The sequence below is a fragment of the Rhamphochromis sp. 'chilingali' genome (assembly GCF_963969265.1).
Source record: "Rhamphochromis sp. 'chilingali' genome assembly, chromosome: 12".
Taxonomy (NCBI): domain Eukaryota; kingdom Metazoa; phylum Chordata; class Actinopteri; order Cichliformes; family Cichlidae; genus Rhamphochromis; species Rhamphochromis sp. 'chilingali'.
This window is the reverse complement of record NC_137939.1, coordinates 19,830,796-19,851,963: the sequence shown is the minus strand read 5'-3', so window position 1 is coordinate 19,851,963 and position 21,168 is coordinate 19,830,796. Positions and strand designations below refer to the sequence as shown.

General features: G+C 38.9%; 1 protein-coding gene across 2 annotated transcripts; it reads left to right on the top strand.

The window, feature by feature from the left end:
- The first annotated feature begins 63 nt into the window (after window positions 1–63).
- Window positions 64–16,709, top strand: ptpn1 (protein tyrosine phosphatase non-receptor type 1). 2 transcript variants are annotated; one of them, XM_080898419.1, is made up of 10 exons: window positions 64–315; window positions 439–536; window positions 2,702–2,792; window positions 7,027–7,127; window positions 9,005–9,103; window positions 9,218–9,355; window positions 10,215–10,424; window positions 11,696–11,857; window positions 14,412–14,566; window positions 15,854–16,709. In XM_080898419.1, exons 2-10 carry the CDS (start codon window positions 480–482, stop codon window positions 16,113–16,115), a joined length of 1,275 nt encoding a protein of 424 aa, XP_080754545.1. In that variant the 5' UTR covers window positions 64–315; window positions 439–479; the 3' UTR covers window positions 16,116–16,709. The 2 variants fall into 2 exon arrangements, with proteins under 2 accessions (XP_080754545.1, XP_080754544.1); XM_080898418.1 differs by having other exon boundaries at window positions 64–536.
- The last annotated feature ends 4,459 nt before the right edge of the window (window positions 16,710–21,168 follow it).

Here is a 21,168-nt window from a genome sequence, read left to right as displayed (position 1 = left end):
GTGTACGTGCGCGTTCCCCGAGAAGACCGCCCAGACGCGTTTCGCTCCAGAAACAAGATGCCTTCCGCGCATGCCCGCTGGTCGGTCTCAACTGCCGCTGTAGGAATAGTAAAATAGCCGTCTCAAGCAAACAAAGTGTGAAATCCGGATTTGACGGGGGCTTATAAACCCAAAGTGACACACAGAGAAACGCAGGAGGAATTTTATTTCTTAAAAAAAAATATTCTGCTCTCTTTTTTTTTGGTCACCCAAGGACGGCAGCTACAGCAGGAGGAGGAGTTAGCGGCGTGTTTCCGCTAAGAGCAGGCCGAGACGGTAATCTATGCCGCCGCACTGAGAATTACAAAACAGCGGCAGACCAGTTGCCAGCTACTGCGCGAAATAGTTTGACTGAAATTTGTTTAATCTTCGGGGACTTTTGGTTGTTCGTATCGGTAGGCTAAACAACGAGAGAGTGAGTGGCAGCTGGACTGTCAGCGATGGAAGCTGAATTTCGGGAAATCGATGAAAACGGCAGCTGGAACGCCATTTATCAGGTAAGAGCTCTTGGCAAATTAAGGTGGAAATAATCAGACCGTAGCTGAAGCTGGTTAGGTCAATGTGTAGCTTACGTACAGTGAGGTGGTAGTTATAGTTTCTCTGGCTATATGAGTGTGTTGGTGTTTAGTTCAGTGCCTGTTCTTCCTGCTCGGAGTTATCCGATGATTGATACGTCTGCTCGGGTATAAAGGCAGCAGCTCAACGCTGACTGACGTCATACTTTTTTGGACGTACTAACTTATTTTTAATGATTTATTCTCAGTTTCGTCCACTATTTCCATTCCGCTGTTAATCGGAGGCTTAAATATAGTTATTATAAATGTTTATAATACATTACATAGGGGTATAACACCTGAAACCGAGTGAAATCACGATACAAACCTCCAAAATATCGTATCGCGGTTTTATCGCTCCCATACCATGATACACATGAGATGTAAAATGCCATAGGTAACAATTCAAATGGAAATGCATCACAATAATGGTAGAAACTTTCTTTTCTGTAAAAACTTTCTAAAGAAGCCACGTTCTAAAGAAGTTTTAGCCTTTCATAAAATAAAATTTAGTAATTTTTGTTGAATGGGGTTTGATTTACTCAAATTTAAATGCATTGTTAAGGGTTTTCAGTGGGGTTAATTTAGAAAAAATACATTACTGACAGAACAAATAACAAAAAAAACGCCAACTGAAACCTGCTTTGAGCCAGGAATCCCCCTCTCCCAATATACTATGACATAAAGGATTCATTAGTCTGTTATATGTAACATACAGCTTCTATTTTAATTCTTTAAGACCATATCCTAAAACTTTAAATTAGAAGTACCCCTTTGGAATTTTTTTGTGAACTAGCAAAAGTACTGTTCAAAACATTTACCAACACATTAAATATTTTCTGTACATTGCCTGTACATTGTCTGCCAAACATGTTGAAGGCATTCACTTCCTCATTTATGATATGAAGTGTACTGTTTTTTTTTTCTTTCTTTCTGCGTATAAGAAAATTTGACCTGCTACTCGAACTTCATGTAATCACCCCAAAGGCTCGTTTTGAGCCAGGAAATGCTCTTAATGGAGCTTAATTGTTATTCATAATCCAGTCGTGATCAAACAATCAGACCTGTTGTGGACTTTGGTTTTCTCCCTCGTGTCTTGTTATTCATCCCTGCTGAAGAAAATTGAATAAACTGAAACAGTGGAACGTGAGGTTATGGACTATGATTGGTCAGTGAGTCAAATCTCAATCATCTCTCTATTATTTACAAACATTATGCAGTGGCTGAAGTTAAAACCGTGTTGTTGTTGTTTTTTCACATGGAATCTTCTTTAACTGTTACATAATTCAAATAAAATAGAAAAAAAAAATCCAGTAGGCAGGGCTTTGGATTATAAAGCCAGACCAGGTGATGGTCCCTACAAGCCCATAGCTTCCATAACGGGATGTTTGTGGGTCCAGATGGGCGAAAGGCTGTAATAGCCTTCTTGGGAAACCGTTAACGCAGCCTAAGGTGATCCACAGAGAGCTGAAGCTGACAGCAAACTGTTCAGCATTGCCAAAAGCAGATAGGGTGACAGGCCCTAAGTGATCTAAAGTTGGAAACGGCTGCAGTCAACCATTAAAAATCCTTCCACAGGTTCCCCTACCTATGCCTTGAAACTTTTTCTCTCACTCTTTAGCTCTCTTGCAGTTATACTGCCTGCAGCTGAACTAAACAGCGTGTTTAAACATTTTAGGAAGAGGTGAAAGCAGAAGAGGTGGGCTTGGAACATATATATCATAAAACAATAAAAACAATGAAAATGAACGTTGTTTCTTGTTTTCATAATAGTTGGAAATGAGAATTGACATTTAAATTAAAATTTCATTAGCCACCCTAAGAAAGGGTAGTCTAAATACAAGCTTTTGACAGTGTTCGTATTGAGGCAAATATAATCCTGATTATTATTGAAATAGCTAGAGGAAATTGTAAAAGGGTCATCAGCGAATGTCATCATTATTTGTTTGTTTGTCTTAAAGAATACAGCAGTCACACTCAGAGCTTTTTAATGTGGAGTGGATGTTTCTTTTGTTTTTTTTAAACAAAACAAAACAGAAAAAAAAAACCCTGCGAAAACACCAAAACTCTGCTTTAATGCTTGTTTTCCTCCTTTTATTCTGTTACAGGAGATTCGGCAGCAGTCGAGTGAATTCCCTTGTAAGGTTGCCAAATCACCTGAAAACAAGACTCGGAATCGATACAGAGACGTTAGCCCGTGTAAGTTTGTCTTTGCTTGCCTCAGTGTGCTGGACTGCAGAGTCTGAAATACTTAAATATTCCCACAACTCTCAAGGTGTTGTAGCCACTAAAATTACATTTAGGACCTGATTATATACTCATATACTGGTTTCATTTATCTAGGGCAGATATTTGAAAATGTTTTCATGTAATTAACTAGGGTTTTCAGTGATTTTAAGCATCACGGTTATGCCAGGTATTTATACCAAACCTGCTGTAAAAGGGATACATTACCTAAAACTTCACCTGCCTCTTAAAGCTAGCACCATGCAGACAGAGGTTGGTCACAGGGATACAGTATTTGGGTAACTGCAGTAGAAACGTTGTCTAAATGCCCCTGAAAGTAGCAGATTTGTTTGTGTCCTGCCTGCCAGCTCTGGTTGCTCAGTTATCAAACCACATGTGCTTCAGGATATCTCTGAATCTTGCTCTGCCTCTGTGAACTGTGGTTCATTGCAAAACATTAAAGTGAGTAAGTAGAAGTGGAAAATTACAATAAAATCAAACACTGTTATGTTTTAAAAAACAACATGCTCACATTTTCACACAGCTTTCTACTATCTTTGCCACACCAAAGGGGTTATTCGTGTAAGAAACTATGAAAAGTTGTGGACTGGCAAATGTCATGTCATGGTAGGAACCTTTTTCTGATTCAAAATATCACAAAGGCACATATAAATATACAGCTGGGGTGATAATGCAACCTCATTTGAATACTTGAAGGTTAAGTGAATGCCACTGTGGGTCTCTTTGCTTGGTACTCTACCCGCAGTGTTGAAGGGTCTATAATCTCCTATTTATGTTTAAACATCTGTGGTGAAGTCACAGCATTATGCAGCATTATATAAATACCTAAGCTGGCTGGAGTTTCAGTAGGTACAAGAACTGTAATATCAGTTTGAAGTTAAGTGAAGGTAGTGTTGCGCAATAGAAACAGCCTTGCATCACTCTGACTGGCGTAGTGTTTCCAGCTAATTTATTACTGAGTGTCTCAAAAACAGCTACACAGGGTAAGATCAGGGAAAGGGGAAATTAAGTTGTTTTTTTTTCCCAGCAATGCTTTTAGTATCATTTATTTTTTAAGCGTTGAAATAAATGGTGAAATAAAAAGCAAACACAGAAACAAAAAAGAGAGGAAATAGAGGAAATGCTTATCTTATTAATATTAGAGCAGGGCGATATGGCCAAAAATATTTATCACGATATATATTTGAAAATTTGCGATAACGATATAACCGACGATATAATTGATGCGAGACAAAATACAACTCCACAACATTACTAGTGCAAAAAGACAACCTTCCATTTATTTTCACATAAACAAGAAGCTGGTTTTTATGTACATTAAAGCTTTATAAAAATTTAACAGTGCAAATGCAAATTCCTTGCTGAAAGTTTAACCAAAAGGCATTTCCAGTAGAAATGGGCTGACATATCCTGAGCATAACCATGTATAATATCCACTGAAGTTAAAAAGAGGTGCTTTGCAACATTAAACTGCAGTGTGCAGTATGCATTTTTCGGACCATAAGGTGCACGGGATTATAAGGCACATTAAGCGAAACAAAGCAGTCAGATAAATCAAACTTTATTAAACTCATTCTTCTTGCTTCCTCCACTTCTGTACCATTGATTCATTAATGTTGAATTCTCTGGCAGCTGCTCTATTCCCATGTTGTTGCAGTATATTAATGACTAACCTCGCATTGTGGATGGATTATCTCAGTTGTTCTCCTGACTGAAGTTTGGTCCGTTTACAGCATCCTGCCATGCGATTGCATTTGTCTCTAACCATGAAGAACCTTCACGTTAACTTTTATAAGTGGAAAAGTGTTAGTGTTCGTCCTCCAGCTTCACTGTTTATGTTATGCTAACATAGCTGTGTCGCTAGCGATCACGTAGCACATCATTATATACCAGCTAGCCCAACTTCAGTAACCCTACAAACATCACTGCTGTTTAGTTTCCTGTCTTCATTTATGTTGGAAGTGATAGCAGAGCTGTACGTTTGATTTTTTTCAGAAATCTCTCAGTCAGAACATGCAATATCATGCTTAGGTAACTAGCGAAACTAGCGAGCTAACTTCCGCTAGCTTCCTGCTAACTTCTAACTCCGTTAAATGTAATAACTTTTGTTTTCATGGATGCCTGGAAGTTAAACTTTATAGTTACACCTGGTAAAGCAGCAATGCTGATCGTTTTATTAAAGATGAAAGAATTTAGACAGTTTTTAACTCTAAGTGATGCTGCAGTGTTGTTTGACCTGAAGTATACGGAGTTTAGGACCCAGATTACTCCCAGATTTAAGAGCATCTTAGTCCGACAAATACGACAATAACAACGGCCGCTTGCATGTTCTGCAAAAAAATGTGCTTTGTTGTGTATCTGACGGACAAACACCAAACCAGTTCCACATCACGGAAGTTGCACCATTTTTACAAACCAATTCTGGTTCATCTGTTTCACTCAACAATTGGCCATGTGCGTATGAAAACAAAGGCACCGCGCATGCGCGTTTTACTCCCATTCTATCGCGATATTTCATTTTCCTATCGTTGCCTAACATTATACCGGTATTACCGTGAACGGTATAATATGGCCCAGCCCTAATTAATATATGGTTATCCATAATCACACAGCTCCTATTTGTTTGTATTTTACATAAAAAGTGAGTGTATATACTGATGCACAATTCATTCATAAATATTAACAGAAATTTTTTTTTTTTCTGAATTGAGGATATAGCTTAAAAATCTTAAAGGAGCCACTGTTTTTTGTGAGCTTGATTTCATTAGCAGTGTTGCCCTCATTGGGACTTACTGGTGTCTTTGACCAAAATTTTGGTACTGTTACAAGCTGTGTGCTGGATATTGTGCTGTTACTTCAGGATATAAATCTGTGTATCTAAAATATATTCTTACTGGCAGTTTGGTGACCATACACAATGTTAAAGGTGCATGTGGATAAAAGCTGAATTTTGAAGCTTTAAAGTTAGAGTTTTGCCACCATCACAATCCTATGATGATTTTTGGGGAGCCAGAGTTGACCTTATATGGATGAAAGGGTGAAGGGCTGAGGTTACAGGTACAGTTTTTTTTTTTTTTTTTTTTTTTTTTTAGCAGAATCAATGAACTGTTAATTAATACAGTAGCAGTAAACACTCACCAAAAAGGAGCACAAACTTTGTGACTAGTTTGTATCACACATTAGTTATTAGTCAAATGATCTCCATTTAAAAAAGCTCAGTGACTGCAGTTAGTGGAGGCGTACATCAGCTACATGTAAATACACTTGTCAATCAATGCAATGACTAAGCTAACTCAATAACTCACTTATCTAAGTGAATGAGTTTCCTCTTTTTTTTTTTTTTCTACACCAAGTTGTAAATATATATTTTAATGCTGTAAATTTGGGTGTTTTAACAGGGGAGTCTTGTGGGAATTATTTGCTTTTAGAGTCAACCTCAGGTGGTCTCTAGAGGATCTGCAGTTTTTGCCACTTCTTTGTTTTCAGCTCTGGAAGTTTCCCTCTTGCTGCTGACTCAAAGAACACAAAGATACCAATTTTTTTCCAATATGTATTTTTTTGATCATCAATGTCTTTGTTTGTTTGTTTTGTTTTCTTGCTTGTTTGTTTTCATTTTCTATAACAGTTTGGCATTTAAAATGGGTCTAGTGCACTTCCTCTCGTGATTATCTTCTCACAGGTCACGCTGACCTCTTCTCAAAATCTTTTTACTGCTGGAGACTTTGCAACAACTGAAAGCCTCATGTCAGCTTCAGCAGATAGTCAGGTTGCGATGAACTTTCTACAAACATCCTGAACTAACAGCTGAACACCAGAGTTTCCTCTTTTTCACACTCAATAAGCCATGCAAAAAATTTTTTCTCAGACCAAGTTGCAAATAGTTACCGTAAATACCAACAAGGGTTTTCTTATTCCCCTTTACCAGATATGAAAATGAGGAACCTGAAAGTTTTTTATACTGCTAACCTTTTACCTAAAAGGTTATTTCACTGGAAATCGTAAATAGCTAATCTCACAATAGTAAACATCTTTAGTTTGTATGAAGATGCTTGTTAAGTGTTCCCTACAGCTGTTTTGGTTTGAGAACTGCATTTTTAGTCCCTGGTGGGTTGTGGCATTTAAAAAAAAAAAAAAAAAAGTTCATATGCATATTTTCATATTTCTTTTTTGTTTTTTCTCTTCTCAGTTGATCACAGCAGAATACGTCTGCAGTTAGGTACAAATGACTACATTAATGCCAGCCTAATAACAGTAGAAGAGGCACGGAGGAACTATATCCTTACTCAGGTAAGTGTAGAAAAGATTCAGCACTGAAAATTCATTATTTCCTCTAATTCAGAGAGACAATGACAGAAAAATCCAAACTTTTAAGTCAGTATTTTCTGATTGTATAAGATAATATAGTTTCCTGGTTGGCCTAATGACCATAATATCTTGTATTTTATAGTTACGCCTTATTTTAGGTCCTTGTCTGCAGCATTTTTAAAATGAATATGAGTTATTAGTTTGTTAGGCACACAGAGCTAAAGACGAGGCCACTCTAATGCAATAACTCAGCATGAAGTCCTCCCTTTATGAAGGTCATAATTCTTAGTTTCTGCTGACACCGTTTTCTTGAGGTTTTTATTTGGCTTTTATGATAAATTTAGAATCCTTTTGTTTGTTGTGCTTTTAAACGATGAAGGGGTTTCTTTTCATTCCACCCTCATTCTAACCTCAGTCGAGGTTTATCATGTTTTATCACTTTTAAGTCATCCTCAGCATCAATGAGTTGACCTTCTGGTTAGAGTGACACTGGGAAAACACTTTGACATTAGGGCTCGTTATACTTGCTGAGATGAAGTCACAATTGCAGGCACAAGTGCTGCTTTGGTCTTCATTCAACTTGTCCTGTGCCTCAGGTTTTTGTTTTTTATCCTGCTGCTGTTGGGTTCAGCCAAGTGGACATGAATATACCATTGTGTTGTTCTGCTGTTTATGTGGCTCCAAGTCAAAGAGGCAGCAATGTCAGCAGACGCTCTTCTGGGCAAAAACTGAGGTATTGCCAACCAAGGGATACAATCTTTAAAAGGTGTCCTGGGTTTGCTGGGGCTTCTTCACCCTGGAGGACCTTCCTGAAACAACTCACCTATGAGGTGCCAGGAGAACTCCTGGTCAGTTGCCTGAGGAGCACTGGCTCTACCCTGAGCCCCTCCTGCATAGCCACTCTCTTTATACTGTCTCTGAGGCTGAGCCCAGACATCCTTTAGAGCTTTGACTTTCTGCCTTTTTGATCTACTACCCACAGGTCGTAACCATAGAGAGAGAAACAAAGCTCATTGAAGATTGATTTAAAAAAAAAACCCCACATAAAGTTAAATCAGTTGCCAAAAGCATTTAAAATGTCTTTATTCCTTCTCGCACTGAGAAAGCAAAACTTTTAAAGCACTTTGTGAAGCAAATATTGTCAGTTATTTACTAACAATACCAATATATTAAGCTGGTAAATGCTCCACATTTCATAGTGCACACATTGGAAATGGGCAAATGTAAAGACCCAAAGTGTCCAAGTCAAAGCACAGGGCAAAGCTTGGGGATGATCCCTGCTGGTACTAATGCCGGACAGACAATGAACTGGTGACAAGGCAGAAGGAACTGAGCAGGAACTGGGACTGAACTGATCTGCAGCTGGCATCTTTGAGCTGATAATGGAGGGTAGCTTCGGTGGCTTTGGGTCAAAGCTGATTTGGCAACATTCAAAGAAGTGTATTAGACAGGAGTGATCATGTTTCCTCTCCCAGCCATGCAATTACAACAAAACTGTATTACAAGACAGTTTGTTTGCAATACACAGAGCTTATACAATGTTATGTATTTACAAACAGCACTCAAAATTGCGTCTATATTTCCAGGCTATTTTTAGGAGTTTATAATGTAGATTAGATCAGTTTTTGATCCAAAGAAGTTACGCAAAGGATAAACATACTGCAGTCTCCCTCTGTAGGAAATTTCAGGGCAAGAGTGTTTATGCTGAAGACCAAATGTCTTAAAAATAAATGAATAAATAATAATAATCAGATGCCTTGGAAAGCTCTTTAAATAGATACTGTTTTATTGTGTTCTGTTACACTAAAAATATTATTTCCTGCCTTTTATATAACAAATGTGCTGTACTTCCTTTTTAGGGACCCCTACCAAGTACATGTGGCCATTTCTGGGAAATGGTGTGGGAGCAGAGGACCCGTGGTGTAGTGATGCTGAACCGGGTCATAGAGAAAGGCTCTGTAAGCAGCTGTTTGAGTCCTCACAATGTTTTAGTATCGTCATACCTTGTTTACCTTTGAACCTCACTGCTGTCCGTTACCCAGCGTGTAATGTGTACCTTCATGTCATTTTAGATTAAGTGTGCCCAGTACTGGCCAGAGAGAGAGGAGAGAGATGCCATCTTCGAAGACACCAATTTCAAGCTCACCCTTGTCTCTGAAGACATCAAATCTTATTACACCGTCCGTCAGCTGGAGTTGGAAAATCTGTGTGTAAGTTGTCTTCCTGCTGAGTTTGGTTGTAAAACTGTAGGGTTGGGTAAAAATACACCGGTGTAAAGAAAAGGGATGAAGTGAAAATGAGAAAACTTTAAAAAAGTGAAAACTTTGTAAACATAGATTTTAATTTAAAGGAACAATTTTCATACTCAAGATCATTAGTGGAAAAAAAAAAGAAAGAAGAAGAAGTCAAGCCTGACGGTGAAGTGGAAATGAAGAATCAGGCCAGAGTTAACAAAAAAACGGCAAATTCACAGGGCTTGTCTTTATATACCCCCTGTAGTGGATTTGATCACTAGATTTACTGTACTAGTTTTTTTTTTTTTGTTGTTGTTGTTTTTAGGCAATTGTAGGCGCTATAAATATTTGAAACTGTGAGAAATGGTCTACTTTCTAATGAGCTGCTTTTGCTTCTAGTCCTCTGTTGTTGTTGTTGTTTTTCTCTGTGAGGGTCTTTTACTGTGTAGCCTCTGTTTTTATTTTTCCTCCACTGGTTACTGTTCTGTGTAAGACTCAAGAACTGACAGCAACAAATGACATACACTTCCTTTTTGGCTCTCCAGCGAGTCTCTATTTCACACTTGGTGAAACAGCACTTCATCTTTGATGCTGGCTTAATTGTCACATCTACTAACGTGTGGTGCCAACATGCTAATGATTAAAAGGAGTGTCTGTTTATTCACAGATTAAAAAAAAAAAAAAAAAACATGAACGTCATGCTTGTGATAATTTATAAAAGAGGAATTTGCACCACATGGTATTCTACCCTACATCCAGGTTTAGTTTGGAATCAGCACTTTGTTTTGAGTTTTTCATTTCTCCTACATGTTTTCTCTCCAATCTTTCTCTGCAGACTCAAGAGACTCGTGAGATTCTGCATTTTCACTACACGACCTGGCCCGACTTTGGGGTGCCGGAGTCTCCTGCATCTTTCCTCAACTTCCTGTTCAAGGTGCGAGAGTCGGGCTGTCTGAATTCAGACCAGGGACCAGTGGTGGTGCACTGCAGTGCTGGAATTGGGCGCTCTGGGACCTTTTGCCTCGTGGACACCTGCCTCTTGTTGGTGTGTACAAACTCTGTTCTTAGGAAGTTATGATAATAACAAATTTAATCTCCTAGGAGACTGACATTTGCACAGGAAATTAACGCAACCTTTTCTTGAGAAGCTGTAGTGCTAGAACAACACTTGATTTTCAGATGAAATGTGCTAAGATAATGGGAATCCATTAGAACAAATTAGTTGTCTAAGCTGTCTTGTTGGAACACCTGGTTAGAAATTGGACATATGGTTAGGTTGTGTTTAAAAAAAAAACTATTTAAAGTTGTTAGTTTGCCCAATTACTTTTTTAGATTCTAAAAATGGGAAACTGTATCAAAATGTCTAATTCCTAAAAAGTCAATTTAATAAGAGTATTGCATTAATGTTGAATTAAAGCTGAAAGTTTGAACTTCAGTAATATATTGACTGAAATCCACTGTTGTGCAGAAAAAAAAAGTGTCATTGTCCAAATTCGTGCAGACCTTACTGCAGACCTCACTTTTAGAACCACATCAGCAGCCCAGTTTAATTTTTTTTTTAATCATTTAAGAAGTTTTATAAAGGTTAGAAGCTTTTTATTCCAGGGAGATGCTGAAAAAACCATCCACGCGTTTATTTCTACCTGGCTGGTTGTACTGAAACTCTGCTCAGAGGAATCTTTGAAAAGAAAGGAAAAAAAAAAATCAGTTACTGAATGCAGCTGTATTTAAAAAAACAAAAATAAATAAATAAAATATAGAACACCTGCACTGAGGTCGTTACATTGGCTTTTAGTTGGTTGAAGAGGTGATTTCTTTTTCTTTTTTTCTTCTTTTTTTTTTCAAAGGCCACCCTCAGGTTAAGTATTTCAAGCTGCTAGAACAGCCTGCTGAATCTTATTAGGTGTGCTCCAGTATTAGTATTTATAAACATATTTTCAAAATTCCTGTGTTTACCTGCCTTTCAGTCTAGGTCCTGATCTTGAAATTAGGAGCATTTTGCTTCTATTTATAGTTTTTCTATTGTTTTCAAGTGATTAGTCTTTTAATTTTACAGTTTTTTGTTATTTTAAAGAAGTGTATTTTGTTGGTGATAGCTGCTCTTATTTATTCGTGTGCCTAAATCTATTGGCTTAAGTTGTCTTTACAGTTTAGTGGCTGAAACCTCTGGTAGCTCACTCATTGTTCTCAAGTACAAGCACATACAGTTTTGTTTATTTATTTTCTTGCTAGTGTGACAGAAGTCAGTACGCTCTTGCACACCTTACAGAGGACGTCAGAAACGTCTGTATTGAATGTTTTTGCTGCTGTGTGTAGATGTCCCTACGTAAAGACCCGTCTTCAGTTCGTATTCGCGATGTGCTGCTGGAGATGCGACGCTATCGAACGGGCTTGATTCAGACTGCAGATCAGCTTCGGTTCTCCTACCTGGCTATAATTGAAGGTGCCAAGTACATCAAGGGAGATACTTCCGTGCAGGCAAGTCCCTCCTCTCGTTTCTGCTCTGTCCTCTTAATGCACAAATTTTACTTGGTTTGTCTGTTTTTCATTAAATGCTATACCAATATCCACCTTTTATATTTTTATGTTTGGAGGGCTATGAGAGTAACTTTACCTGCTTCAGAATTTAAGTTATTGTTTTATTGTTGTTGTTGTTTTTTAATGTTATACTGGACCTTAGTCCAAAGCTTCAGTTTATCTGCTCTCTGAAACAAACTGTTTTAGTTTCTTGCTCCCCTTAATCCATCTTTCATTTGATTAGCTGTCACTGGTAAAGCGTATCGCGGTGGAGCTATCCAGTCTTTAAGTCTGACGTCATTAGCCGTGCCAGAGCCCAAACTCTGCTGCAGGTCCCTAAGTCCAGCGATCACTGCGGCATCACTGAGAGTTAAAAACTGTCTAAATCCGTTCATCTTTATTAAAATGATCAGCGTTGTTGCTCTACCAGGTGTAACGATTAAGTTTAACTTCCAGGCATCCATGAAAACTGAATTTATGAAATTTAATGGAGTTCTAAGTTATCAGGAAGTTAGCTCGCTAGTTTGCATCTAAATATAATATACCATGTTCTGACTGAGAGATTTATGAAACAATTGAAGACAGGAAAGTAAACAGCAGTGACGTTTGTAGGGTTACTGAAGTTTGGCTTGATGGTTTGATGTGCTATGTGATCACTAGCGACACAGCTATGTTAGCATAATATAAACAGTGAAGCTGGAGGATGAACGCTAACTTTTTTCCACTCAAAAGTTAACGTGAGGGTTCCCGAAGGTCCGGGACAAATGCAATCACATGGCAGGATGCTGTAAACGGACTGAACTTCAGTCGGGAGAACAACTGAGATAATCCATCACACAATACGATCACTGACTGTTTTTAGGGGCTTGTTGAGATTAAATAAAACAAGATACAAAGCATTAGAATATGTAAAAAACACAAAAGCCTTATTAAACGCACAGTAGTTTGGGGCTGGAAGCAGGATTCATCACGTCATCACTTAAAGACCGGATTCCCACTGAGATGACCATACAAGTATATCCCCTCATTGTACCAGTGTGTACGCTCACTGACAACATCTTTAGGTACATCTGTTCACCCACTTCTTAACAAAAATATCTAATCAGCCGATCAAATGGCAGCAATTTGATGCATTTAGGCATGTAGACATGGCCGAGGCGACCTGCTGAGGTTTAAGCTGAGAATCAGAATGTGCAGAAAGGTGGTTTTAAATTACTTTGAATGTTGTTCGTCTAAATATTTCAGAAACTTTTGATCCACTGGGATTTTTCCACACAATCATCTGTGGTTGCTGTCATCTCCGTATGGAGAAATAATTCCAGAAAGTTGTCAAATCTATACCATGAAGAATCAAGGCATTTCTGAAGGCACAAGAGGTCCTTCCTAGCAAGGTGTTTCTAACAAAGTGGATAGAGTGAGAAAATGGATTATAGGTCATCTTTAACATCATAAAGCAAATGTCTTGATGCATGCTCAATCATCCAGGTAAGTAAATCCCAAAAGGTTGATTCTGTCAATCGCTACAACACAGAGCAAACACCATCCCCACAGACAGAGCGGCCAGAGAAGCAGAAGAACATCACTTCAGGAAGGCTCTGAGTAAATGTGGTTATCCCAGCTGGACATTTGTCAAAGGTGCAAAGGCGCCTAAAGAAAGCTCCAGCTGATCCAGGAGAGAAGGACAACTGCTGCCTAAGCAAAAACCCTTAGTGATCCCTTATGTGTCAGGAGTATCGGAACAGTTGAGACGCATTTTTTTCTAAACACTGCGTCTCCATGGCTTCAACTCCAAAACACACTGCGCCAAAAATTGGCCCAGCCCAAGGATCGGGTCCCCCGACACAAACGGAGTAATGTAGTGTACACTGTTAAGTGCCAGGAGGATTGCCATGATTTATACATAGGGGAATCCAACTAACCTCTGGCAAAGTGGATGGCACAACACAGAAGAGCTACCTCGTCAGGCCAGGACTCTGCAGTCTATTTCCACCTACAGGCCAGTGGACACTCTTTCAATGATCAGGATGTACACATCCTGGTCTGGGAGGAGCGCGGAGTCAAGGAGGCCATTTAAATAAGACGTCCAGATGAACAGAATCAACCCTTTGACATAAAGCACATAAACATCCTAAGAGTGAATGTTAGAAATCACTACTTGGTCGTGTGTGTGTGTGGGTGGTTCATTTGACTTGGAGTTCAAAGCCTGTGTCTGTTTTTTATAAACGGGTTTTGTTTTGTCAGTTATGAGAAACCATAAAAATAAATGCACTGAGTTTAATGTTCTCATTTAACTGGTAATAAGAAACATAATAATAATAATTAAGAAGCATACTGTGATTAGACTGATATAATATAATAAATATAAAGGAACATGCACAATATAATGAAGGTAAACTGGAGTCTCTGTTGATGAAAGGTCCCCTCTAAAAAAATAAACAAAACCAAAACATGCTGCAATATCTATCGATTTGAAATCTATTATTTTAGCTATTTTTATTTTTTTCCCCTCTTCAAGGAGTCATGGAGAGCGCAGTCCAACGAGGAAGATGATCCTCCCGAGTTCACCCCTCCTCCTCCTCTTCCTCCTCCCAGAGACCCTCAGAATGGCAAAGCAGAGCCGTCCTTTTTCCCTGAAGAGATCATCCGAGCAACAGAGACCTACAGTCTGGGGTAATCATCCAGATCACGTTTTGTTTGAGTTTATCTAATATTGTTAGGAAAACAGGATCGTGTGTCAGTGTTGATTCTAAAGCTCATAGCTCCGTGGAGCAGAAAGGCCAGGAAACATAATTAAATAGAGTGCAGTTTGAAATATGAGGTGTTGAATTCCTAAAATTAAATACACGGCTTTTAAGTATTTAACAGACACTACAGAAAGCTCTCTGTTGATTCGTGATCGACTTGCTCCATCCGAGGGAAGCATTTCACCAGTGGGTGTGTTAAGATGCCACAGGTGTGTGCTGATGCTTACAGGGCCTACAGCCTACGTACAACCTTGCAGATTGTTGTCTAGCTGTAGCTGTTTACTCTCAGCAGGGGGCAGTGTCACAAACAACTGCTCTGTGGACTACTCTCTAACAAAGGGTTTTAAAACCAATGAAAATTGTCCAGTGCAGCCTCCGTTTGTGCTTTTCATGCCACCCTTTTATCACTTGTTTTATTTGGCCCTTCTCGCTCTATGATGTTAACTCTTCCTGTTCAGGCCTACTTATCAATCAATAAGCATGCGACCTATGCACACCATCATCCCTGTACACCTACTTTTTTTCTTTTTTTTTTTGGTTGTTGTTGTTTTTACACAAGCACATCTGTGTAGGTTGCATACCCAAAATCCTTCACACTGCATTTCCAACTGTGCAAAAACTCTGTATCATGAATCAAGATTAGTCTTGATACTTGATATCTTGGTTAAATAAATTTTACCCAGGCTCAGTGCACCATCTTGTGGCACATGTGGTATTACAGAAAGGTACAGCGTGGCCCTTTTTCACGTAGAGTTAAAAATGATATCTTTTCAATACAATACTTTGTGAATACAAGGTCACAGTGATTATTTCTTCACATTCTGTTGTGAATTTGTAATTTTGAAAAGGTTTCGTAAACATTTTAAATACATAAATTTAGAATAAGTACCACTAATCAAAAGGATGTTTTGCTCACAGTGATTCTTTGTACATATGCTGACCTCATTACTCGAAATTTCATTCATATTTGAAAAGAATGAAATCCTTATGCCCCACGTAACTGATTGGACTTTATGAGGTCAAAAAAAGGTAAAGTTAGTACGTTGTTGTGTTTTTGTTTGTTTGTTGTTTTTGTGTTTGTTCTTTTCTCTCAAAAACTAATCTTCCAATTTCAGCTAGCAAGGAAGTCCATGTTTCTGTGGAAAAAAAAAAGAAGTAAAAAAAAAAAAAAAGAATTATTTTCTCATCTGAACCTTCGTTGTTTCTCATTCAGCTCCTCAGAAAAAGTTCGAAAAAGGATGCCAGCTGCTGACTCCCAGCCTGCTGCTGACCTCCAGCACGCTCGTGACGGTGTTGCTCAGTCCGACGGCCATTTGGAGATCCACGATGATACCTCCTTTCCGAACAAATCTGAGCAGCAGCCAAAGGAAAACTCTCCCATGCCGGGGACTTGGTCCCCACTACTAACCAAAGTGTGCCTGTGCACAGCGCTGGCTCTCAGTGCTTTCGCCTGCTATCGAGCCTATTTCCACTGATGCCCTTCTTCCCCGTCTCTCCACTGACGTTGCAAAGTGGACAAGGCTGACCAATCAGCCCGCTTTGACTCTGCTAGGGGGTGGATTGTTTGGTCTTCAGCAGATTCACTTCCACTGGTTTTAATTTTATAAATGCCGTGCGAGTGGTTGGCTGGCTGCCGACCTTATGACCGACCCAAACTTTCTTTCTGTGTGTCATCTTGGATGCTCAGGGCCTCAGTTTTTCAGGTGTCACATCCCAAATAATGTGTGCTGGCTTAAACGCAGACTCAGAGGGCTCTGCTGGTCTGTGAATCAGGATGAATGACCTATCAGCCCATTTTTTGTCATGAGTCTCTTCTCTTATTTACCAAACGACACGTGAATGTGTTCTTCCATGTTATTAGTAAATCATGAGCCCGTTAGGATTTTGCTTTCTTTTCTTTCTTCTTTTGGTTAAACAAACAGATCAGAAATCATAGAACCAGATTTATGACCAGCCTGTCTGAAAATATGCCAGTGTGGGAGAAACCTTATTTGTTTTGTTTGTTTGTTCCTTTGCTGTTGGTCAACATGGATCCCAAGAGTAAAATGAAATCCAGAGCATGTTGGGGTGGGCCTTGAATTGTTATGTGACTCCACTAATAGCCTGCAGGTTGAGTACATACAATATATGTGTTTGTGTGTATATGTACATTTGTGTGAGTGGTAGTTTTTAAATTCTACCCGGTGAAAAATATTAATATAACATTTACAGGACATCAAATGTGAGATGTAGACCGGGTTCTCTCCTGGTATGTGACTCTTTTTTTTTTTTCTCTCTCTCCGTGGTAGCCCAAAAGTGACACAGGAGGAGGGGAAAAAACAACAACAACAAAAAAACAAGGTAGAGTGACGTGTCTCACTCTGTATTTGTAACGTCTGAGTGATTTCAACAGCTTGAGAACTTTTAGAAGGTTATAAACATTGGGCTTTAGTTCTAGTATCGCTCACAGTGGATAAAATGCGTAACATAACCGAAACAGAGTTGATTCACATTGTAAAATAAGTGAATGTGTGTTCAGTTGGTGGAGTGCCAGCTTAAAGACCGGAGATGCAAAGTAGCCAACGTCCATCTCTTTTCTCCAGCAATACAAATACTCAGCCCTTTACTAACTCTCGAGTTTGAACGGGGAACCAGGGACTTTGAACAAACCAAAAATCAAACACCAGCACAGGGATGAAAATAATACACTGTAGTGATGATCCATTGTATCTTGTCGTGGCCCTGAGCTGGCGATATTGTTTTGTATGATTATTATTTCTTTTAGCATGCTGCATTTGTGAATCAAAAGGTTTATCCTAAGAAGAGATTAGTTAAGCTGCTAGCGTTCGTTTACCTTTGGGACTCGATAGCTGTACCTTTCTTTAGAATGTATAATTCTGTATTAGATACAGCATACAACAGAAGTGAGTATACCCCTGCGAACTTTTTTTAATGTTAAATTTGTTATTATTACTTTACTATTAGTTTGAATGCCGTTAGAGTTGTTACGTTACAAAACAAAAGACGCTTCATAGTAGAAACTCTGTGCAAAAGAAGTAAGCACACCTTTGACACATACCCGACACAGTCGCATCCGAATGCTTGGTTTTTGGGCTCTGGTGCGTATGTGGGGGAAAGGACATTAGCTGTGTTGTGATTTCTGCTACATTTCTGTGTGAAATGATCACTTGAAGAGAAATCAACAGGTGGTCTGTTCTCTTGTGTCGCTGCTCGTGAAGTGAAAGTTGGGCCGAGTCTAGAAAGGGTAAGGTGACCGTGACGAGCAAGGAAGATTCCAGTGGATGTTTATCCGATTGAACATTAAACGACCTTTAACCTGACAGTTCTCTATTTGCTGCTCAGTCACATTTTAATTGGTTACCGTTGCACTGAGTTTTTCATTTGCGGTGCTTTAACTATAGCTGGTTTTGTCTCTTTCACATGAGCTGACATTTAGGTGATATTAAAGAGTGGTGTACTCATTTCTTTTTATACTGTACATATATTTTAAATCAGGTTTCAGTGTGCTGAGTTGGGTTTTTTTTTCTGCTTTAGCGAGGGATTAAATCTCAGCACCTGTGCAGCCGTTGCACCAGGTTTTCCCGTTTTTTCTATTCTTATGCTGAGCTCAAAAACATGTATTTTTTTATTTACATTTGTTATTTTCCTTTTTAAATAAAAGAGAAAAAAAAGCACAGTTGCTGTTGATTTGTCCTGATTCACACCTAATCTTGTTTTCAGTCCTGAAATGTCTCATTGTATTTATATTTTGGACAAATAATCGCTGTGAGCTGAGAACTATGAGTCCTCTGAGGTTTCCTGCTTGTTGGATTGCTGTTGGGGATGGGGATGATTTCAGAATCACTGGAAAAAATGAAAATATGCACTCACTGACCACTTCACTAGCTGTACCTGTTCAACTGCTCGTTAACAGCAACTCAACGGGTTTAGGCAAATGGGTATGGCCAAGGCCACTTGCTGAAATTCAGACTGAGCATGAAAGTGGAGAAGAGAGCTGATTTAAGTGACTGGTGCCATACGCTGCTCAGAGTATTTCAGAACCTGCGGCTCTGCTGGGATTTCCCCCACATAACCATCTTTTGGGTTTACAGAGAATGCTCTGAAAATGAGAAACTGCCCAGTGTGTGTCAGCTCTGAGTGAAAATGAAGATAAAACTTTGCATGGATTCATTAGATAAATTACAGCTATTGCACAATTTAAAAGAAAAAAAAAAAGATTTTGGCGGGGTTAGTTGGGAGGGACTCGCTAATTTTTCATACGATGACCCTATTTATAAGGTTCTGCATAACAGAGGAGACTAAGAAAAATTTCATAGCTTTATTAACTCTCAAAGAGCCCGTCATGTTTTTCAGACGTAATTTAATCCTCCAGAAAAGAAAAGATTTTACTGACTTAAAGTGGGGGTATTTTTGTAGTAATATTGTACTTCTTTTACTGGTTCTGTTTGTTTCTTATACGGTTCAATTTATCTATGACAGAAATTCAAAAATATTCAGATAATAAAGTAACAAACTGTGCAGTTTTACTGTAAAAATAAAACCATTACATTTTTGCTCCTCAGTAGTTGTTATGCAAACTTTATGCGAACTTATTTTGAGCAGCCACGTATCCTGCAGTCATAAAATTTAGTGGAAGGAAGAATCAGATAACAGACAATGCATAAAATGGGGCAGTTTTGCTTTTCCAGTTATGATACACCCCCTGATGTTTCTACTTAAATATGCTTGTAGAAAAATGGTTCTGGCTTTAGAGCGTGACACTTGGAGGGAGTGTACAATTGATTTGGTTCTGGTTTTAAGAGCTTAAATATGTTTTTCATGTGGATATCTCCTGTACTTAAGACATTATATGTCAAAATAAAAAGCAAAAAGGTTGTGTACTTTCAAGGGGAAATCTTGCGTGGTTTTATTTAATATTTAACTTTTCTCAGATCTGAGTTTTTATGCCATGAGCCGTGCAGTACTGACCAGCCTCTGCTTGTCTTCACCAGTAGGTGGCTCTGTGGGACTGTGATCCTCACCTGTTTTCGATGTGAAGCGTGGCCGTGTTTGTTACGGCCCACTCTTTCCTGTTGTCTGTATGATATCGGTGTTTGCTCATCAATTATGTTTGTATTTACAGCGGTGGAGAGCCTGGAGTAAACCAGTTTGCAGACACTGCCTTCAGACTTCACAGTGACTGTGAGGAAGGACGTCACATTAATTTTCTTTTTGTCTTCAAACTTTTCCTCATCTTTTACAAACTGGTTTTAATGAAAATGTTCCCTATCTTTAAAGTTTAATTTTCATTATTTAATCTGAGAGATCCCCACAGATAAAACCACAATGCTGTACAGTTTGTGATTAGCAAACTTTGCGGTTGATAAATAACGAGATTTTGCTCCTGCTAGTGTAAAAGCTTTAACAACAATAACCATCAAACTTTAAAGTTAGGTTAAACATGTCCAGAGATGCATGCGTTTCTTGAGTAAACTTCACCACAGGGGTGTAGCGCAGATGATTTGGCAACAGTCTTGGCTAGAACTTCCTGTTTGGGAAGTTAAGACACAGGCACTGTGCTGTACTTGGTGTACAAGAATGCATTTTAAACAGTGAGTGAGTAATAGCACTCCCAACCACCGCTCTGCTGACGTCAAGGCAAAGAACACGCACCACTAGGAAAACTACAATCAAGGTGTGACCGGAAGTCCTAAAACCACAAATGTTTCAACTGAAACTACAATCTTTCTAATCTGACTGCGCTGCTGTGACTCATGCACTGTTTGTGGTGAAAATGAATTGTTATTTTATTATTAGACATGTGTTAAATGTCACTTTGATTGTGTTTCCTATCTATATATGTCATCTCGGCCTACATTTTCTGATGTTTTTACTTTAGTGAGAAACTTAAAGAAAAAAATGGAGGAAGACAGACGGGCTTAAATAAATGTCAGAGGTGCACTGTGTTATCTCTCTGCTTCCTTACTCAGCCTAATTTTCACAATGCTGACTCCACATTCACAGCTGACCAAAAAAAGATATCAGCCCTGCCCGGCTAACTCTTTCAGCATATGTCCTCAGTTTAGTTATTAACCTGGAACTTCCCAATAGCTGGCCAGCTGTGAGGGTGGGTGGGGCAATGGCTGACTGGAAGTCTCTCTTGTAGCCTGCAGTTCATTTTCACAGGGAGCCGAGCAGGGATCAGGAAATTCCTGAATAAGAGGAGAGTCAGATCTTTCCAAGAGTGACTCTGCAGAAGTCTGAGTCACCACACTCGGCAGCGCTGTACAATGGGAGTTCAATACCACAACGTGTGAGTACACTGTCATCAGGTGTATCATGTCTATTCATGCCCTTATTATTTCAAAACTCCAAAAACCCAGGAGAGTGAATAAGACAAAGCTTTCAGTGTTAACTTGTCTTGAAAGGTAACTTGGCTCAAATTTCCACAACATTTAAGATGCAAATAGTCACGATCCCTTTTCGGGCTTTAAAAACAAGTTTTTTTTGTTTTTTTTTAAAAGAAAAATCACAGTTAAAGCACAGGTG